At 41.1% G+C, this 21,458-nt stretch overlaps 2 protein-coding genes across 9 annotated transcripts in view; both read right to left on the bottom strand.

Annotated features, from left to right (window-relative positions):
- Positions 1-1,074: 1,074 nt before the first annotated feature.
- Positions 1,075-7,634, bottom strand: HINT3 (histidine triad nucleotide binding protein 3). Of its 2 annotated transcripts, XM_048296226.1 has the most exons (6): positions 7,439-7,634; positions 6,934-7,051; positions 5,568-5,637; positions 4,691-4,817; positions 2,689-2,773; positions 1,075-1,712 (listed from the first exon to the last, which is right to left on the bottom strand). In XM_048296226.1, the coding sequence occupies exons 1-5, from the start codon at positions 7,592-7,594 to the stop codon at positions 2,726-2,728; spliced, it is 519 nt and encodes a 172-aa protein (XP_048152183.1). In that variant the 5' UTR covers positions 7,595-7,634; the 3' UTR covers positions 1,075-1,712; positions 2,689-2,725. The 2 variants fall into 2 exon arrangements, with proteins under 2 accessions (XP_048152183.1, XP_048152182.1); XM_048296225.1 differs by having other exon boundaries at positions 1,075-2,773.
- A 2,151-nt stretch (positions 7,635-9,785) lies between these two features.
- The window catches only part of NCOA7 (nuclear receptor coactivator 7), an 86,970-nt gene continuing 75,297 nt past the window's right edge, over positions 9,786-21,458 (bottom strand). For 6 of the 7 annotated variants that reach the window (XM_048296839.1, XM_048296838.1, XM_048296840.1 and 3 more), the window contains 6 exons: positions 18,684-18,831; positions 14,620-14,748; positions 14,325-14,477; positions 13,712-13,807; positions 12,985-13,058; positions 9,786-12,065 (listed from right to left, as the gene is read on the bottom strand). In XM_048296839.1, coding sequence (XP_048152796.1) covers positions 11,930-12,065; positions 12,985-13,058; positions 13,712-13,807; positions 14,325-14,477; positions 14,620-14,748; positions 18,684-18,831 — 736 coding nt within the window. In that variant the 3' untranslated portion in view covers positions 9,786-11,929. The other variant, XM_048296843.1, reaches the window with a different exon arrangement.

Genomic DNA, 21,458 nt, shown 5'->3' with positions numbered 1-21,458 from the left:
AACTTTCCTTTGCTTCTCCAGGCTCTTGGAGAGTAAGAGCTTCTGAGTTCATGCTCCTTATTGATCTTTGCTCCTTAGAAAGCTCTACAGATGATTCCTGAAGTTTTAATTAAAATTACAAAAAGCTTCTATAGAAGACAGTGACAAAGTTAACAGGATCTGCCCACTGCCTCTTCCGGGGGCTAGCCAGTAATTCAGAAACGTATTGGAAGTATTAGGATAGGCTTTTCAGAAAGTATTTCTTCACCTAATTAAAAAAATTATTTGCAGAGGCCAAGAAGGAAAACAGACCACAGTCTTGTGCTGAAAACCACTAACGAGAGGCTGAGCATTCCTCTCAGTAATTAGTGTGCCTCTGTTTAATGCTTTTGTTATTTCAGCTGTTTTGAGGCCTGTCTGTTGCTGTCAGGAACACAGGAATTCCCCATCTTTCTCATCAGCAAAACCCTGGAAGCGACATTATACCCACATTTTTACCTTTCCAATCATGCCACTAGTGGGGCCCTTCTCCAAAGTTAAGATATAAAAGTTGGCCTTTGTGCTTTCATGTACATTTGGCTATGTACAGAGTCTGGCTGGGCTGGTGGTAACTTCCTTCTGAGCATCCCAGGTTTTGGGTGTGACTGGAAGAGTGTTGGTAACCCAGCAGTTCTGGTCATTGCTGAGCAGTGCGTGCACAGCATCAGGGCCTTCTCTCTTCCAGCTCTGCCCCTCCAGTGGGCAGAAAGCTTGGAGAGAGCACAACCTGCACACCTGGCACAGACTGGCCAGCAAGGATATTCCATAACATAAAATGTCTGGAATAAAAGCTGAAGAGAGGGCTTTTTTTGGTGGGGGAGGGGGGGCATTGCTACCGGCCCGATTGTGGGAGGTCATGAGTTACTGCCTTTGCATCGCATACCTTGGCTTTTTTCTTCCTCTTTCCTTCACATATTAAACTGTCTTTCTCTCAACTTAGGAGTTTTCTCATTTTGGTCTTTCTATTCTGCCATCCCACTGGGGTGAGGGGTGAAGAGCGAGCAAAGGGCTATCTAGGGTCAACCCCCACAGTCAACTATTCCACTGCACTGGAAAATCATTCCAAGATTAGCATTTATTAATCCTTTTTGACAACAGTTCATGTTGGTATTTTAAATATTACATTATGTCACAGTTCAGTATAGTTACATAAATTAATTACAGATCAGAACACAGTAAGTTTTAACTCCTGAAAATCCTTAACGTTCAGGTATTTCATGAAGTTAGAAGCCAGCTCAAACCTCTTCATCTACTGCACAGTCCAAGTTCAGTGGCTTTAAGTCACACTTTTCCTACCAAACCTAACAAATTAAAACCCTAAAGGGCTGCAAATGACATGTGAGTGCCCACTAATAACAGTAACAAGACATTAGGAAGATGATCTTACAGACAGAGAGGTGTAAACTCTCCCAGGTAGAAAATGCTGTTCTTCAGAAGGGTGCAGACTCTGAAGTACTGTAAGAACATTACAACACATCGTACCACTAAGGCAACAGGTGCTGGATCCGTGGAAAACACAGAATATTATGTTCAGGGAAGCTTGCAGGTGCAACAGACATTCTCACCTCAGCTGCATCTGAATGCATCAGGCAAGGGCACTTGGTTAGTTTGGCACCAAGACATGCTCTGTGAACAAACAAAATCCACTTCATGTGTTCTGGAGTTTTAACTTTCCAGTCTGCCTTATTATGGTACTGAAAAACAAGTGATAGCATTCCTGATTAGAGTCATGCAGCAAAAGCAAATGTTCAGCAGGTTCCGTAAGACACTTGGCATGTTCCAATTTTGGGCTGAGTCCCTGCTATCCCAAAGTCAAATCACATTGCTCTTACGTAAGTCTGACACACACACACACAGTGTTTCAGACCAACTTCTCTTACTGCTCCATTTAGAATCCAAATTTGGCCAAGGCATTAGTAATCTGCAAGGGACTTCCAGTGAGAACAAGATCAGAAAATCTGGATTTTTCTGTCTACTGCCATGCAGAAGAGCAGTATATTAAATCTGTTCTTCTGAACTCTTCACGTTCTTTGTAAACATACAGTAACTAATTTCAAATATTGCGCACATAAGAGGGAAAAAAAATCTTTAAGTCTATTTACACATAAACCATATTCTAGGTTATACAGCATTGTATTGACATTTACTGTGTCACTGTGATGCAAACAAGGCAGGTAACATTGAAGTGGTTTAGCACCAGAAAGCCAGTACTGTACTGTCAGCAATGCACCTACTCATCACTAGGCATAAGTAACATATCATACAAATGCAGATGGGAACAAATGTTTGAAATGTTACCTGCAATCCCGGAACAATGCATCTTGAAAATGAAAGCTTGATTCTGCAACAAATACTCCCTTTGGTACCATTCACAAGCTGTTAGTTTTAACTCGTTGCCTTGGTTGCAATACATTCTGCTGCTACACTTGGCCTTTTAATAGGAAGAATTCTCTGCCTGTGTGCATGTGTGTGTGTGTGTATTACGGCTGTATATACACAAATATAAAATTGTAACTGAAATACATCACGCTATTGCCAGGGAAGTATACAGACTGATGTATCCAAACAGAAGAATTAGGTTGGCAGCTACAAATTCTGTGTGTCTTTCCTCATAAGGAACTAAAGCTTTTTTTATCCTGGGATATTATTGGCAACATCAAACTGTGCAACCTTAATTCAGAGCTTGAAGACCAAATGACACAAGCTTTCAGCTGGCAGCATTTTCAGTTTGCAGTCTCTCGATTAGCTGTTCAGCCTATAAAAGAGAGAAAGCAATGCATTAACTACACCATGGGCCTTTAGCTTACTGAAAATTCCATTTTAAAAACAGTGACACTAACAAAGCCTTTGCTTTTCTCTTTTACAGACAAAGTGTACAGGAGAAGCAGAATACAACAACAATTCCTTTCAACAGCAGACTCCCAGTTTCCACCAAACACTCATGAGGTGATCAGAAGAGGAAACATAACCTGTGGAGGTTAGAGGAGGTTTGAGCAAATAAACAGCAGATCTATTAAAGCACCGTGACTTTAGAGACCTCAGAAGACAGCAGTGCTTGGAACAACCAAGTGGTGAGACCTGGGATTCTCTGTGAGCCACTCCAGAACACCGTGCTGTGACCTCTCATCACCCACCAGCCTCGAGCGTTGCTGAGGGATGGAGGGCGTTCACGTGTGTGGCTCGTGTCACAAGCTATTACCTCGTCCTTTGGTTACGTCACTGCACCAACACATACTTTTGTCATCATACATGGTTGTTTACGCATCATGGGCAGAACTGGGACAGCTGTACTTCCTACATTTAACAGCACCAGCTCACACAGCCCTCAGGAAGGCTCAGGGCAGAAGGAAGTCAGCCAACAAGCAGACCAGATTGGGCACGTGGAGGCTAAGAGGGGCACTTCTGAAACAGATCAGTTTACTGTCAGCCTTTGCTTTTTTTGCCAGTCCTACTGAATTGATCTTTTCATTTGAGCTAGTGCTTGGGGCTTTATTAAGATCTCCAAAGGAACTACATTAAAAGGTGAAAAGCTCAAGTTTGGCATATTTTAAATACAGAGAGCAAAAATGCAATCAGCTACTGCAGGTAGGAGCAACTCAACAGGACTTCAGTAGTTACTGCAGTTTATTTACAAATAAAGCTACAAAAAGCATGCAGAAACCGAAAATTATATTATCTGAATCCTGTTTTGCATTCTTAAACAAGTACCACATTCAAGACACTATAATTAAAAAAAAAACCAAAACAAAACCACCACCAACCCAAGAACATTTTCCAGCTTGACAACAGGGCAAAATACCAAAGTGCATCCATACTGGATAACCAGACTTAGTACGGTTCTGCCTGAACTAATCCAAGATAATAAGAAGTAAAACTACATAGCTATATGTATTTGAGGGACAAATATTTGTAAGATGCTCAATAACACAGCAGACACTTCTGCTTTTCTTGAGCTAGGTGCGATCTTCAGCAAGGTCCCACTGTGAAGAAGCCATGTTTCTTCTCTTTAAGTAAGAAGCTTTTGATTTTGGGGATGTGCAGTGATACCAGGATGCTGCAGCTACATTGCAAGGACAGGTGCTTTGCTGTATCAAAGCTGTGAGAGTGAGGTTTAGATCAAGAGAGAGATTTTCAAAGTGCTTTAATCAGTGTCAGTTCAGTCTCATTGCTAATCCTTACTGACGTAAATCAGTAAAATGTTTTTGTAAAGCAGGCACTTGGTTTAGTCTAAAGATGACAAGATGAGAAAAACCACATGAAGTGATAAATGCAATCATTAGGTGGATATGTTTTCACCTACACTGGATTAATCAGGGTATGTGCAAAACAGACCATCACAGTTGAATATATCCTTTTATATTAAAACCCAACTATTTACAAAGTGTCCACAGATGCACATCACAGAGCCTGAGCTTCAGGCAAGATCCAGAACTACTGTACTGTTTGCTGTTAGTTATTAGCACTCCATTCCCCTTAATAAGCATAAGCATGAAGGGTTTTACCTTTATTTTTTCTCAAACAGTTAATTCAAAACACATGTAATTGAGAATTAAAGTAACAACAAAAAGAAATGGTCAGAGAATTTTTGGACACAGTTAAAAGGTTAGAAAGACATGGCATTTTCCGCTCATAATTGAAAACCTACAGCAAAGCTCACCTGCGTTACACTTACCGTGATAAACCAGTAGGAATTGATTCTGTAATAGAGCCTGGAGAGGAATCCCAGCTGACTGGCTGGAGCCAGAACATGAAGATGCAAGTGGGGTATCGAGCAGAAGGGAGGCCAGTGAAAACCCATTCTTCAGAAAAGGAAAAGTACAAGATAGTGGTGGCGTTAATTCAGGAAGAAGTGGAACATCACAGGTTATTTAACAGGATCCACAGAACTAACAACTCATCACATTTTCATTGTATATAAAAGCAAGAACAAAAACATGCCCTTTCATTTCACCACAAAAAAAGCTTTTCAGATGCCCATTAACCTCCTCCCTCACATCTCATATTATGTGTATTTAAGACACATTTTTAAAATGAGGAGTTAAAAGAAAAAGTACCTTAAATGTATCCTATCTAGTTTTCAGCTGGAAAGCCAACTATCAATTTTAACCATGAAGGTCAAGCTAACTATTTCTTTACAGTGCTTAAATTATGTTACAGTTTATTTCAGCTATCAAAGGCCTTAAACCAAAGAGTCCAGCACCAAAATCCAGTGAATGCTGGTATGACTGAAAGACAGGGTAGTGCCCTGCTTCAATAGGCCAAAGTTTACCTCTCTTCTGGCATCTAGGATGCAGCAAGTGCCCTCCTTATTCCAAGATGTGTTCAAGAAAGAATCTCAGAGCTAGAATGCAATTTGTGCCAGAACTTGATCAGAAAAAAAAGTTTATATTCAATGCCAGCAGATTTTAATTGAGAATTCATGCAATAACTGAATGTAGAACTGATTTCTTCCATAAATCACAGTGCAGGTTCTGCCACCATCTCTAAAGTAGCATTCTGAAAAGCAAAAAACACACTCAACAGAAAGATGGAAGGCTTCTATTACATACCTTACATCATTCAAGTCACTAAAATTATTCTTCTGGAGAACAGCTTTTCCAACTTCCATCATTCTCTTCACTATTAAAAAACACATAAAATTTATTTTTAGAAGGTATTCTTCAGAATATTAACTTCAATAGATTAATCTACACTGAGATCACAGACATGGGTTTTTTGAAATATAAACACTGTAACTACTATTAGTCAAACAAAAGACAGTCAAGAGAGTGTGTGCAATGATTTACTTGAAAATTGCCACTGATACCAACTTCCACACCACAATGCTTTTCAGTGCTATATTATTCTAAGAACTTCGGCCAAAGCCATGCTATCACCACACCCTTATTAAAAAAACAACAACTACTGATTGGTCAGGATGAGACTTTACACTAAATCCAGTGTTGTATCTACACAGCTACAGGACTTTGACCTCCAGGTCCTGTGAAGCCTGGAGTAAGTTTCAGAGGTGATACATAAATTAAAATTAAAATAAAGTTGTCAGTCTTACTTATTACCAGGTGGGTTTCATTGCTCTATCACTGAAAAATGCAGCAACCTTATTACAAAAACTTAAGGCAAAAGTCAAAGGAATTGTGAATTGTCTTGAAGCCAAATACATACAGAAGTTTTTTTCTGGAGAAAACCACCCTATGTTTAGAGAGAAATACAGTGATGCAAGATTTGCACACTGCAATTATAACTCTTTTCTTGCATAATATAAATGTAGATTTCCCTAAGGTGGAATGTCTTCATGGCTGCAGTTTCTCCTGTTACTCAACACACTTAGCTAGCCACATCTTGTGAAACAAATTCCAGGACAACGTCTTTTTAATGGGGAAAAAAGCTAAATAAACCTAGCAACAATAAATCATGGCTTCAACATTACAGAATTTTATTTTTTCAAAGATTTTTAAAGTTTTCTGGAACACCATTTCCCTTTTTCATCTGTCACTCCCTTTTTTCCTGACAAAGAAGGCAGCACTTATCTGAAGGTATACACTTTATAAAATTCTTCTGTAAGCTTTTAGAATTGCATATGCATATCTAAGAAAATACAATGAAGCAGCACATAAATGCTTTAAAAATAAAGCTGTACTTCCAACAAAGTGCAGAGGCATCTATACTCCATGCAAACAGACTAGATTTCATGCACTAGGGCAATGTTTTTCCAGAACTGCACAAAAAAATGTGCCATTCTAGAACAGCAGACAGAAGTTCCCATGAAGGGTAAGTCCCCATCTACACTCACTCACTCACATCAGCTATTTCCATTTTTACAAATCGTGTCCAGAGTTGTAGTTTACTTGACAACACCCTCTTTCAGACTGTGAAAAATGTTTTTCCTTTAGGTTAAGCACACACTTGCAGCCTTACCTAGAGGTATATGCTCTGTCTTCAGTGTTTTGCAATTTCCGATGTGCTTCACGGGCACCACCAGATAGTGGTGGGGGGCACCAGGTTTTATATCTCTAAAACAAACAAGGTCTTCATCCTAAAAAAGGATGAAAACACATTAAAATGGACTAGGACGAGGACACTGGCAAAGAGTCGGTCAACGTCCGTGTTCTCCGTATCGATGCGATACCTAATACCACAGCTGACCCAACTAGCACAAAAGCTGAGGGTTTTGGAGGCAGCACCCAGGCACGGTGCCCCGTCCGCTGCTGACCTTCCGCAGTCAGGATTCCTCAGCGCCAGCTTTGAGGCTTCCGGCTGCTGTGCCAGAACTTATGGAAGGCACGGTGTTTTCCGTCCGACCCATGTTTCCTCGCTCCCTGCAGGAGCCGAGGGCCCTCAGAGCCGCCGCGCCCCCGCCCAGCCTTAGCCCTGAGCCAGCCCGTGAGGGAGCAGGGACGCAGGGCGAGCGCCCCTCACCCACCTCGCAGGGGAGCAGCGCCGTGCCCGGCTCCTCTCGGCGGGCGATCCTGCAGAACACGCACTTCCTGACGTAGCCATCGAGGCCGCCATTCCCGGCTTCGCTCCCCTCAGCGGCGGCAGCAGCAGCACCCGAGGCTTCAGGCCCGGCCGTGGCCATGGCCCCGGCCCCGGCCCCGGCCCCAACCCCGGTCCCGGCGCCCCGCCCGCCGAGGGTGGAGCGCCCGGCCCGGGAGGCACCTCTGGCTCCGCCCGCCGGGCACACGCGGAGCTGGCCCCGGCCTCGCCGAAAGGTTTTCACCGAAAATAAAAATTAAAAAAGAAAAAAAAATGGGAACAAAACCAAGTGAATGCCTCCTGAGTTCATTAGAAGTTGAACTGCCGCAGAAAAAAGCCAAACCAAACCAAACCAAACCAAACCAAATGCGCAGTAAAAAGGGCAGATAGAAGGATAGTAAGTGCTTATGACGCTGGATCTTTCTCGTTTTTCACCAGAAAGCTGTGTCCAGCAATTCATTGATCAATACAAACCAAGAAAAGCCTTTGAGAAATTCAGACATTTTGCCCCTATATTTCAAGTTACTTGGATTTTTGTATGTATGCACAAATAATCTTAAATACCTTTTCAGCACTGTTGCAGTTTGTTCAGGGTCACTAGAGCAATTCCAGAGATTTTTCTGAGTTTACATTTTTTCTTCTACACTCCCAGCAGTGAGGGCTAAAGTCTGATATTAGTTTTAACTGCATAAACTGACAGCCCCGAAATTGTTTCATGACAGCTATTACTAATTCACAGTCAAAGTAAGACATTACATAAAATCACAGAATGGTTTGTGTTGGAAGGGACTTTAAAGACCATCTAGTTCCAACCCCCCTGCCATGGGCTTGGACACCTTCCACTAGACCACGTTGCTCAAGGCTCCATCCAGCCTGGCCTTGAACACTTCCAGGGATGGGGCATTCACAATTTCTCTGGGCAACTTGTTCCAGTGCCTCACCACCCTCATCCTACCAACTGCTTCTGAAGCTAACAGAGGGTATTGGTAACTGGTAGTTAGCCTTCAATTTCTAAAAATGCTTTCTTAATAGTTTGTATTTAAAATCGTTTGCACCGTTCATTAGACTAGAGCTGCAGAATCACTGACCCTGCAACTTAAGTGTATTCTGTGCTCAAAAGGCAGAGTATTTGTCCCACAGATGACAGGCTACAGTGTTTAAAAAGGTATTGAGATGAAAAATTTAGACCGAGAATTTAAAAAATGCTTGTTTTTTTAAAGCAAGCTGTGCCTGTACAAACAGGGCATGGTTGGCTTTTCTACCTGAAGCAGCTCACTTGCCAGATGTGCCGACCTGCAGAGTGGTAGGCAGTCCCTTTGCAATGACCTAACCTGCTCCTTTTCTCTGCTACAAACAGGCAAATCAAATCTTTTAGAGTTTAAAAATTAGGATTATTCTAAAAGTAACTAGATTTTCCTTTGCTCTAAAGCCAGCTTTGTGCAAAACATCCAACACAAAACCTGCACTTAAACCAGCACCAAATAAAACATCTGCTATTACTTGGGTACTGACAAGCCTGATTTGTGAGTGTGCATTTGAACACCGTCCTGAATCAAAAATCTGTATCCAAGTAGCACTGAAGGAACACATGGTTGATGTTGCAAGAACAAGCTCTTGTTCTCCCTGAGAGAAAAATTACTAGTGACCATAATTTTCCAGTTACTTTAGGAAAGTTGTTACTGCCATTTCACTCAAAGCAAGGCTCATGGATAGCACACTTCTTCTATTTCACACGTAATTGTAGTTTGTTTTCTCTTAATGCCACTTCTGTATACAATGAAAACCAATAAAACGCAAGAACTCAAGAACTTTTAAGACATCTTTGCTTGGCTGGACATAAAAATATATATGAACACTTTGGAAATATGAAAAAGGTGCATACAAAAATGATGCATGTGGACATTTGACTTCTGGTAAGGGGTTGGCCAAGAAAGATGAGGGGATACATGTCATTCACTACAGCTGAGAATAGCAGCAAGAGCTGCCAGGTCAACTGTTTAACTGTTTTCTGGCATTTCTTAGCGCTTTGTCATTGTCTGTGTCAGAGTGAATTCAAAACACAGCTCTCTTTTAGGACACACCATACTACACACACAGAACAACTAAATCCCAACACCAACCCCACCAAAATCTCCAACCTCCTTATCTGTGTTTGTAAAATACAGTATTGCTGAAATTCTCTTTTTACGAGGTGGCACAGGTATTTGTCAGCATAACCTGTAACTTAAGCTGTATCCTTTAATCTTTAAAATGTTCTAAAGTTTGTGAATAAAAGAGGAAGCATCTGTAACAAGTTTCTGAATGCATAAATTCCTTTATTGAAAATATTGTGATAGCACTGCATTACATATATTCAATATTCATAGTTTCAAGGGTCACAGAATTTTGATTGAACAACACTGTTTTGAATATAGACCACAGCGTTTAGATATGCTTTGACAAGGATAATATAATGGAGTAAGTTGTAGGTAGCAATAGTGAAATGTATGCAAAATGTTGAACTTGGTTTCATTTTGTTTGTTGTGGGGATTTTTTGCTGGGTGTTTGGTTGGTTGGGTTTTTTTAACTACTAAGTGGTCTTCTGCCACCATTTAAAAGAGCAAAGAGTGTTAGATATTCTGGGTATCTTCAAAGCATTATGCTGTTATCAACTTCCAAAATATTTTAAAGCATTACTAATAAGAACTTTATTTATGGCTGTAGTAGACCACAAAGAAAGGAAGTGTGAAAAGCTCAAGTGCAGCGTGTTACAGGCTTACTGTGTACAGCATTGTTTTTTTAGACTGTGAAACTTCTGTGCAGGATTAAGATTTAGAAATGCTTTTGAAAGAAAAGCAATTGGCTTTTTTAAATTATTACTTAATCTATTCAAAAAGCAAAGAGCAGTAACTAAATTGAGCTGTATTGCTCAGTTAATAATATTCCAACATTAGATTGTACTGGTTTAATGCACACTACTGTCTCTAAAACTTGCCTTTCTCAGGACAATGAAACATTCAAGTCTAAGGGCAGGACAGCGCCCTAATATTGGTTAGGCCCAGACTGTGTAAACAAAACCACAGCTTAATGGCAAAGCAGAATTCATTAGCAAACAGTGAAGATTGCCAGTCCTCTCTCACACTCTCTCCATTTACCAAAATTTTCATTTTGTAATATAGAGTCTTTTCAGCTTTGGTGGCAGGAGGGAGTATCTGATAATTTCATGAAAAACAAACAAGAATATTTAGTTGCTGTCAAATCCTAAACCAGACTGCTGCTTGAAGTATTTTTTTTTAAAGGAAATTATATACGTAATTATTAGGAAAGCAAGTTTTACACTAACGTGACCTAGCCTGTTAGGAAAAGAACTTTCTTCTCTAAATCTCAGTTGTATTTTCGCCTTAACAAATTCTTCAATTTGTAGAGAAATGCTCATAAAAGCACAGTGGGTGGCTTATTTTGAATCACTTGGTGGTGATACAGAAAAACAGTTCTCTCTTAGAAAGGTCCTTCGGAAACAGTCAAATAATACTCGGGCAGGTGCTCAGAGCATGCTATCCCAATTCTGTGGACTGCAACAGAACTGATAAAGTCTACACCAGGGGGCAGCTGCCCAGTGTCCATACACTGCCAAAATAGTAATCTATTAACAGGAATGTGACAGCACAGTTAAGAAAAGGTACTATCCACCTTCTCCCTCATTTCAGGAAAAGAAAGTAAAACAGAATTATGCACTCAAGTGTTTCTGCCAGGAAAACAAACCCTCTAATTAGGGTATAATGAAAACCAAATCTCATTTACAAAATAAAAGTATAAAAATTAACTTCAGAAATCAAATAAATTGATTCAGAATAAATGCCAATGCATAAGAAACCTACCTCAACAGTAATTATTTATCAAAATGTGATTTGAAACATTAAACAAAAAACCTCATAGCTAATACATTTACAAAAAAAATATATTATACAATAACAATAAATAAAATAATTTTAAAAACATGTTCCCTTAAGTGCTGTGTACACCTATTTCTGATTCTTTTCCATGACAAATAGTATGCTGTAGATTTTGGTAAAGTAACCTTTTATTTTTGGTCAGCATTTGCATGTTGAACATAAATACACATGGAATGTACTAGACAGTTATAGTTCTTCCACAGGATTTTTTTCACAGTTACATAAAAAGTTTTCAACTTATACATCATGAACATTTTCATAAGCATTGTATCTTCAATGGAAGAGTGCTGGAAGAGGAAGTAAAAAACACTTCAGAGTGATCTCTTACTGGTCTTACTGCCTCTCAAAACCAATTCTTTTTTTCTTGGGTTGGTTGTTTGGTTTTTTTGCGTAGTCATGCTCTGGTACAAACTTGAGGAAAAAGCGTGTAATGTGGTGAGGCAGCCTGCACCTTCTGGGTAGCTTTTAAGTGCCTAATGGATCCAGTCCTTAAGGCAGCCAGTGTTTCACTCAAATGTCCATACTTCTACATCTTGTATTATGAAATCTTCTTTCTTAGTTAAGATGTCATTATTGAAGGTGCTGCAGGAGTTGCTTCGCCCATGATACAAATCTGCATCTAACCATAAACCAAACCGGCCACTAGAAAGGAAATACACAACAAATTTGGTGTTATACAGAACAGTAAAAACACTGAAAGTTGTATAAACACTCAAAGAAGTGATATGGAGGAATCTAAGTGACTCTGAGGACCTCTTAGGCCAAATGCAAAGGGCTCAGTCCTGGCAAAGCACTCACCAAGAAGCTCGTGGAGCAGTCCCCTTGCTTTTGTTTGCTCCAGTGAGTGGAGTAGTGCGTAGGGCCCTGTGAGTGCCCGCAGCCCATGGGCCACCCAGCTGCTCGCACTGCCAGCTGTGGCTACACCAGGGCACAGACCTTGGGGTCCCTTCCCTGGCTGTCTGGATGTGGAAAGAGCACCTTCTGGTTAGAAAGGAGGAGGGAAGTTTATCCACTCCTGATGCAAACCATGCCTAGCTGTCCCATGGTGCAACCTCCAAATAAGCTTTAGTTGGTTGTACAGCCTTAGCCCTTGATTTCCTACCTACTGACCTTTGAAACTCATGACCTGATTATGCCCTGTCTGTATTCTTGCTCTGTGCATCAACAGAAAAAAACTTAGTAAGGACCATGTGATAAACCCTAGAAACTGATGGCAAAATTGCCATTAGGGATTATCTTCCAGTGACAAACCTCTTCAGCAGTGAGTGATATATCTACCCAAAACATCTGTTTTGTTCCTGGCTAAAAAAAACCCCAACTAACAAAACAACTCTGCAACAAACCCTACTTGCCTAACATCAAGCAACTCTAAGCAAACAAAACTGCTCTCAGTCTGTAACAGAAATCAGATTGCTGAGGTATCTTCTCTAAACAGTTTACTAGAAGTAAGGTCAGCCATTTTACTGGTAAGTTTTTATTGCACCTACCATTGTCCCTATTTCCATTTAAAATTTAAAAAAAAAAGTTGGCTATATGATTTGAAAACCGAACACTCACTCACCCTCCACCTCCAAGCTCCAGAGAGGTAGTGTCTCCATTGATGAAGTAGGTGTTCTCTCCACTCCATTTGAATACCTGAGGAGGGGAAAAAACACGAATATGTTTGGACTGTGAGGATTCTTGTACTCTCAAACTACTGGGCACCTACTCTTAGCAGCTGAAAGGTGTGGTCATCTTTTATTTTTGTTCTTGAAAGGGGAAAAGGTAAGGTAGAAAGTAAAAGATCAGTACATACTTAAAACTATGAACAAGGCACTCTAGTCCATATTTTAAACTCTGCTTCCCTCTCTAAATCAAGTGGTATCCTGTTATAAAGGAACAATGTGTTCAATACGGAAAACGTGCAGAAGCCATGAGCATTAAGGGGTATTTCAGCAGCACTCATCTCTGTTTTGTTGTCACTGTGATCCTAAGAATGCATGAAATTATATTCTGTTCTTGATATCATTGCCTTCTAAGGTGAATCTTTGACAGTTCACTCCTTAACTCCTTCCTGCTTCCCCCTTCAATCTACTTAAAACCCTCTCACCTTTACAGACTATCCTCTCTTCAGATAATTACAGACACTTCTGCTTAAAGTATTGCATTGAAGCAGTGAATGATTAACTGCATTCATCAACATCTGGCACATCTTCTACACTCAAATATGCTGTCTTCATAAAAATCTCATAAATGTTTTAGAAGTGGAACCCAAAAAATCTTATTTGAGAAAGTGAACACCCACTTACCTTGAAATGTGGACTGAATGTATAGAGGAATGTTTCACCAGTGCCATAGTAATGGTCACTAAACCTGAAGGGATGTGTAGCATACGCTCCAAATATCTGTCAGAATAAAATGATTACATTACTTTTGTGGACAGTGCAAAATCCAAGAGAAAAAATCCCAAACATTTCAAAGTACTTTCTAAGATCAACTGAGCTGATTTTCATGTTAGAAGAACCAACTAGTGAAGTGTGTTAGATGTGCAAGTATTCCTCCACATCTTCTGTATTCTGCAAGTTAAAAGCCAGATCGCAACAATGGCAGCAGGATTGCTGACTCTAGGAGCTACTGAAGAATGAGACCTCCAGGGAGGCATTGTTTGTCACAGCTTAACTGAGATACCTAAGAGAGGTTCTTCCAAAGGCACTACTGCACTCATTGCAATTCTAAAGCCTTTATTAGTGCTGAAGTACTTGGCAGCTGTAATTCAAGTTTAGGCAGTAGAAAATATAAAAGAATACACCAATGTCTTATTTTGGCATGACATCACTTCACAGTATGAGTAGCATTTCATAATGATCACTTTTCATGATGTTTCCCTTTCAGCTCCACCCCCCCAGAACAAGCGCTCCTTACCTGGTTGTCCATATCCTTGATGACAAGGAGAACGGGACTGTCGAGAGAAGCCGACTTGCGGTACAGAGTCTTCAGGCTGGTGCCGTGCTCCAGCGTGCTGTATGCCAGGCGCCACGGATAGCCCTGCACCCGTGCGGGCAAGCGCCGGGCAAGCTGGGCAGGGAGCAGGGAATGAGGGAAATGGTTACACAAGCAACACAGGCACTGCCCCAGCCTGTTCTCCTTCTCACACTCGACAGAGACAGCACCACATCTGCTGTCTGCTGAAGGAAACCTGAGGATTTTCCAGCCATACCTGCTCTATGTGCATGTTCTCCAGGAGAGAACTGTGATGCTTTAAGATAGGCAAAGTATCATCATCATCTTCTTCTTCATAGTAACTGCAAACGCTCTTGCGTCGTTTAGCTTCTTCTACAGTTATGATCTGTGGCAAGAGAACAAGTGTCCAACCTAAAGCATAGCTCCTACACCATCAATCCTCTGTTGAAGTCAATTAATTTAAAACTTTCTCCTCGGCTGTCACACTATATGGAGCAAAACCACCATATGGGATGGTTTTATCAAGCATAGGTACCCATAAGAAAATGGGGAAAATCTTAACTGGCAAGGTGTCTTTGTGACTGCAGCACAGTCAAGGTCTTTATAAAATACGTTCCTAGTTGAAAATTACCAAACAGCTCTTTGGAAACTTCTGTTTATTCCTTTAAGGCTTTTTAATATTGTAATATTTTAAAAGGTGAGTCCATATAAATATTTCCAATATCAGGTTTGAATTGACATACTTAAAAATCAAAGCACAGACTTCTCTCCAGTAGATACAGATAAGTCCCACTAACTTTTCCCATAAAGCTAGAAATAAAATGAGCATGCAAAACCATGCACCTAATGCTTGTCTATAAAAGGACTCAACAACCTACAAGGTGCTCAGAGAGATAGGGGACAAACTCTGGACTCCATGTGGCATGAGTAGCAAACAGGAGCCCAAATGTGGCATGGGGCAGGAGCTTCCAGGCTGGCAGCACCGATAGTGCCCAGAGCTCCCTGCAGAGAGGAGGAAATTACCTCACCCATCAGCAGCAGCAGTCCAGGTGTCCTGGCTCTGGACAAGCTGCTGCTGGGGTGCTCAGCCTCACGGCTGGCAGAGGGCATCACCTGGCACAGCTGGAAAGCTGCCAACCCTTCAGTGCAGCTCGGGGCACTTGGCAAGTGCCAGGAGCCTCAGCTCTGCACAGCAGTGGGAGGTGAGATGAGGCTCGCTGTGTCCGGCAGTGGGGCTTTGGCTGGGGCTCGGTGCTACCACAGCACAGAGGAAGCAACAGCAAAAGCTCCAAAATGGAGCTGACAAGAAAGAAAAGAGGAAGCTACAAAACAAACAGGAAACCATAAACCTCCTTTTCCTTCCATGAGTGTATCACCACAGTGGTCTTGTCTTGGAGCAGGAATCTCAAGATGCAGCTGCAGAGCCCACTGTGCACTCTGCTATGCACCTCGCTGCCCATGAGGCTTCCAAATGGCTTTCATGTTACACACAGATCAAGTTTTGCATAATTGCTCCATGCCTTCACTTTCACTGGTTGAACTTGCAGAAGCTGTCAACAGTCGAGACAATTGGGAAGAGATGCCTGGAGGTCCTACACACACCTACCCCTCAGGCGAGAAAGCAAATGCACTGGACTGACTCCAGCTGTGGATTTAACCACACAACAAAGCACAGTTTTCATGATGACCAGGACCGGTGAGGAGTTCACACAGCCCTAATACCATCAGTCACATCTGGCATCCCCAGTGGAATGAGAGCTACACATTGCTGCGTGCACTCATGTCCAGCCCATGCTCTCCTGCAGCTGCTTGGAGCTGAGCAGGGCACCTGGGCACTGGCACTCCAATAATGCAGGGTCAGGAAAAGTGAGGAAGGCAGGATCACAAGGCAAAATCCAGCCTGCAGAACTAACACTGCTATGTGCCCCTGCACATCTGAGCAGTTACAGGTATGCCTGCCCAAGATACTGCAAGAGCTCTACAGCTTCATCCTGTCCCTCTGGCCTCTTCTTCTGAGACCACAGATAATCCTGTGCCAGAAAATTTTTCGTATGGTCAATTTCAGGAAAGGTTTGCACTGCAAAATTAGGATAATTAAAAAACAAAAAACACCCCACAACAAACTGTTCAAAGAAAACAATCTTTCTACTTTTATCATTGTTCTTTTTTCACCTTCTGAGTGGTTTGCCTTCCCTCCTCATCTCTCACACCATTATTGTATATATTTTTTTCAATTAACACCTTTTTCACCTTAAATCAAAAGTACCCAACTCCCCTTTTGATGACTATCTTTTAGGATAGTCAGGAGTGGGGGAAAAGTATCAACCAACAGCAAATCAACCAACAAGAGGTATCTGTAGCAAAATACAACCAAACTCACACAGGCAAAACCTATTAACACAGTTGTAAATTGACTCCAGAGACAGACAAGCCCCCCCTCTTCTCTGCATACACACCTATTCAGTCTCTGAACTGCACATGTGAATGAAGTTCAGTCAACAACTGTAGAAGGAGGCATCTGCAAGACCAGGTATTTACAGGCCACACAAAAGCAGAAATGGATGAAAAGAATCGACCACTACAGAAACCAGATCTACAAAATCTTTCAAAGATTTTATAGGACTGAGGAAGGAAGATACCTGAGGTGGAAATGCCCCCTACCTGAGTGCGGAGCACATTTATTGCTAGGACAGAAGTACTGTCATCAGATTCACACTGTTCACATGGGAAACAATTCAACATACCTCCACAAAAGGTTCCTCCTGGTCCGGTCTGGCACAGTAAACAATTCGAATATTCAAAGGCTTTTGTCTCTGTTTCATCATCTAGCAGTTTGTTTTGCAGTACCCACTACTCTACCCCTGCTCTAGTGGCAGAGTTCTCAGCCACAAGTGTGACAGACAGCTACTGGCCATGGCATGCTGTGATAAGATTGCTTATATACTTCTCTACAATTAAGAGTTTCTGTTTCCCCGCAAGGGAGAGTGAAACTTTCACAGTCATCATGCCCAAATTTGGACGTTATTCAATAGAGATTTCCTGTCAGCCCTACTTTCAATTAGTAAAGCTGGAATGTATTACAAATAAAAGAGACATACCTCTAAAAGCAGTTTTCAGCTAATTCTTCCTTCCAATAAATATCTAAATAAAACAGTGAGAGACAAGCTCCCAGTGTGGCCAGATCTCTCTTACATCTGTTCTTCGGATCACTGACTCTCCTTCGTTTTGGTTTTATGAAAACAGCATGCAAATAACTGAACAGTGAAATCTAGTGCGATGTATGACTGCACTCAGCTCTAAGCAACACAAGGAAGGCTTCTTTTTTTCCCCCCATCTTTCAGTTCACAAAGCACCAACATTGAGAAACTACAAAACTGCAAAACTATTAGCTCCTTGGGAGTAGAAGTTGCTGCATTTCGAATGACAAGTCCCACTTCCAAGCTCCATTTTTCAACAGAACATACTTTGATAAAAATACTCAAAAAAAAAAAAAAAAAAAAAAAAAAAGAGGGCAGTAGAATTTAAAGAAAACAAGTTTATGTTTAAGACAAATAATCAGATAACTTTTTTAATCACCATCAAGATATTTCCCACTTTGGGATTCGTCTTTTTCATTTATTCCATATCCTTAGCACAGAAAGTGTTTGAGCATTCAGAAATATGATTTTTTTAAATGTGTGCAAGCTTATTTCTCTTAGAAACTAGGCTTTGTATGCAGAAGAAAGACATAACAAGCACAGGCATGCCAAGTGGTTAAAATAGATTGCAAAAGACCACACATGAAAAAGCCAAAGTCCAATGACAAAACTTATCCCACTTACACCCAGTATTCAAACAGTACTGCTGTGTGCGCCAGAGAAGCACGGGTCTGGCTCATCACCACGCACCAATCCATTTCAACCAGCACACGGGTCTGGGTTAGTGTTTACGTGCATATATAGATTTTGAAGATTTTATTTATAGCACATAAATACATTAGGAAACACATTAGAAATTTAGCAATGCTGACAACATATGCCTGTATAGCTTTGCAAAAGATTAATATCACATGGTCAAAATATTTACACAACTTCTGCTGGTTGCACACCAGAGAGCTCCCAGTTGTTTACCTGCTCTTTCTAGGGAGAGAAGAAAGGAAGACTGAAGGAATATGAGTACATTTCTGAGACAGACACAAGCCTTAAGAAGACCTCTATATAAAGCAGCAACTGCTACAAAGGAACACCATGAAAATCCTCAAAATAACAACTGCTGAGATTCTTAGCACAGGGATGCGTACTTGATATGCACATGCTTCATGTAAAGGCAGAAAGGACTCACCTCCCAGCTTTTAGTAGTGGGCTCACTAAAGAAGTTGTCAATCATGTCAAGCTCCTCCTTTTCTACCACAACAAAACCTTGCTCTTTGGCATCTTTCCCATATATTTCTGGTGACCACTGAACAAAAAATGTGTACAAGTGATCCACCCTGTGAAGAGAAGAGGAGGAGACAACCATTGCTCAGCGGTCCATGAATACAACACTGTCATGTAGCACAGAGGTTTTGCCCAATGACAAAGCAGGGACAACCACACAACCAGGATACCTGTGTACCTCCACCCTCACTTACCACACAAAGCAACAGCTCCCTCTACCTGGGAGCCTGAACCACTTCAAGGTTTCTCTGCTTTCACTCCCCACAATGTATTTTTCTCCTTCCTTTGCTATATGCAAGACCAAAGCATCATGGTAAAGCAATGTGGCTTGTCCAGTCCCATTCATATTAAGAAGTCAAATTGATTGATATTACATCATACTCCCAAAAGTTGACTCCATAAAACATTCACTTTACCCATTTAGTTTGACCTCCAGCATAAAACAAGCCATGAGATCACCAGTGATGTCTACACTACAGTTCTAGCTGCCCTTTAAAAGTTATAGAGGCTAACCACAAAACAATCTTCATTCTCTTAGCATTATGAAAATAAGCTGTTACTGACAGCTTTGCTAATGATATAGTACCAGCAGCACATGCTCTTACATAAATGTAGTCAGCTCTCAGCCACTGTCTTTAAAAAGATGTTCCTTTACAACATCCATAACAAACCATGAAACAGTTTCTGAAGAAGGAATTAATGTAATAAGTTAAAATGAACACATGCAATTTCAAACAGCAATACAACAGTGGATCCACTATACAAGAAGTTGAATTGCCAACAGAAAAACCAGACCCACAGTAAAGAGGGCAGATAGAAAGATAGTAAGTGCTTATGACATTGGATCTTTCTTCAGCTTTTCACCAGAAAGTTACATCCAGCAATGCCTTGATCAACAGAAAAGAGAAAAAACCTTAGAGAAATTTAGACATTTCCCCCCCCGTATTTCAAGTTACTTGGATTTATATGTATGCACGAATAATCTTAAAATACCATTTCAGCACCGTTACAACCTGTTAGGATCACTAGTATAATTCCAGATTTTTTCAAATGAGTCTACAAAAAGAATAAAGGATTTACTTTGCTTCATCATGGAAATGAAAAAGGAATAAATTAGCATTGCTCACAGAGGCTTCAGAAAGAGCAGTCTGATGATCTCTGCTAACTAATTTGAGCTTTAACTGAAAGAGAAAATTGACTTGAGCACTGTGTATTTTAACGTACAGTAGTCCTACTCCGGAAAGCTAACTACGTAATTCCTACAAATCCCTAAGAAAGGACAATACAATAGTGGTTGCTGCTGTCTGGCTAAGATCAGTTTGAAAGAACGTTTATGCAGGTGGATGAAGGAGAGCAGCACACTCGTATCTCAGAATCACAGAATGAATTTATGTTTTAAGCCACCTCTGGAGATCATCTAGGCCAGCTCCTGCTTATAGCAGAGCTAACTTCCAAGTTAGAGGAGGTTGCACATTCTTGTCCATTTGAAGTTGAAAAAATCTCCAGCAGTGATTCTACAAGTTCTCCATGCATAGCCTGTCTCCTGGGTTTTTTTCTCTTTTACCTAATCATGATCTCCTCTGAAGCATGTAGCACGTGATCTGAGAAGGGTCTGGTGCCATCCTACATTTTCTTTTTCTTGTCCCCTCACCTTCTTTTTTTAACCAAGTGTCTAAAAGGAAGAGGGGAATAATGACCACCCAGGTTGTTTGGTTGTTCTTCTTTACTTGAGCCAGTAAGAAGCAAAGCCTTCATGACTGCAAGGACACACCACTGACATGCTCCATTTGCTCTCAACTTCCCCAACTCCTTTTCTGCAGAGCTACTCCCCAGGCCACCCGTCCCCACCCTACTGCTGCAGCGACTGCTCCATCCCAGGTGCACAACTTTTGCATTTGCTTTTTCTGAACTGTCAGCCCATTGTGTTGAGGCCCCTCTAAACAGCAGCCCTGCCCTCCAATTATGAGCACTCCCCAAATTTTGTGTCATTCCCCAAAATGACAAAGGTGTGTTCTGTCTCAATGTCCATGTCTCCAATGAAGGCATTAAACAGTATCAGTCCCCAAGCACACCGCTTGTACCTCGATGCCACTCAGACTAACTACCAACCCTTTGAGCCCAGTGGTCCGGCCAGTTTTACAACCAGCTGTAACCTACCTGTCCAGGTCACACCTTGCCAGTTTGGCTATAAGGATACTATGGAAAATTGTGTTGAAAGCCTTAGTAATGTGATGGTAAAACAACAATCCTTTGCTCTCTCCTTGCTCAAGGAGCTAGCAATCTCAAACAGAAAAGTTATTTGGTCAGTAGAAAAGCAATTTGCCCTCAGTAAATATATGACAGCTGATCCTGATGACTTCTTTCCCTCTATGTGCTTGGAATGGTGTCTGTAACGACGTTCCTCTCAGTGAAGCTTGACTGCCCTGTCCTCCCACATATTTTTCTTGATTTTTCTGACAATGGTTGCAGCATTTGTCTTTCCAATTATTAAGGAACACTACTGGTGAACAGAACCTTTCAAAAGGTGATAGAAAGCAGCTTTGTAATAACATCAACCAACTTCCTCAATATACTCAGAACACTTCCTGTCAGGTCCCATGCACTTGTATATGTTCAGTTTATTTAAGTAGTACATAACTAAGTTTTTCCTCTGCAAGGGAGAGTTGATAAATAAATCCAG

The sequence above is a fragment of the Corvus hawaiiensis genome, chromosome 3, assembly GCF_020740725.1.
Source record: "Corvus hawaiiensis isolate bCorHaw1 chromosome 3, bCorHaw1.pri.cur, whole genome shotgun sequence".
NCBI lineage: Eukaryota > Metazoa > Chordata > Aves > Passeriformes > Corvidae > Corvus > Corvus hawaiiensis.
Note: the sequence above shows the minus strand (reverse complement) of the source record. Positions and strands in the feature narration are given on the sequence as shown.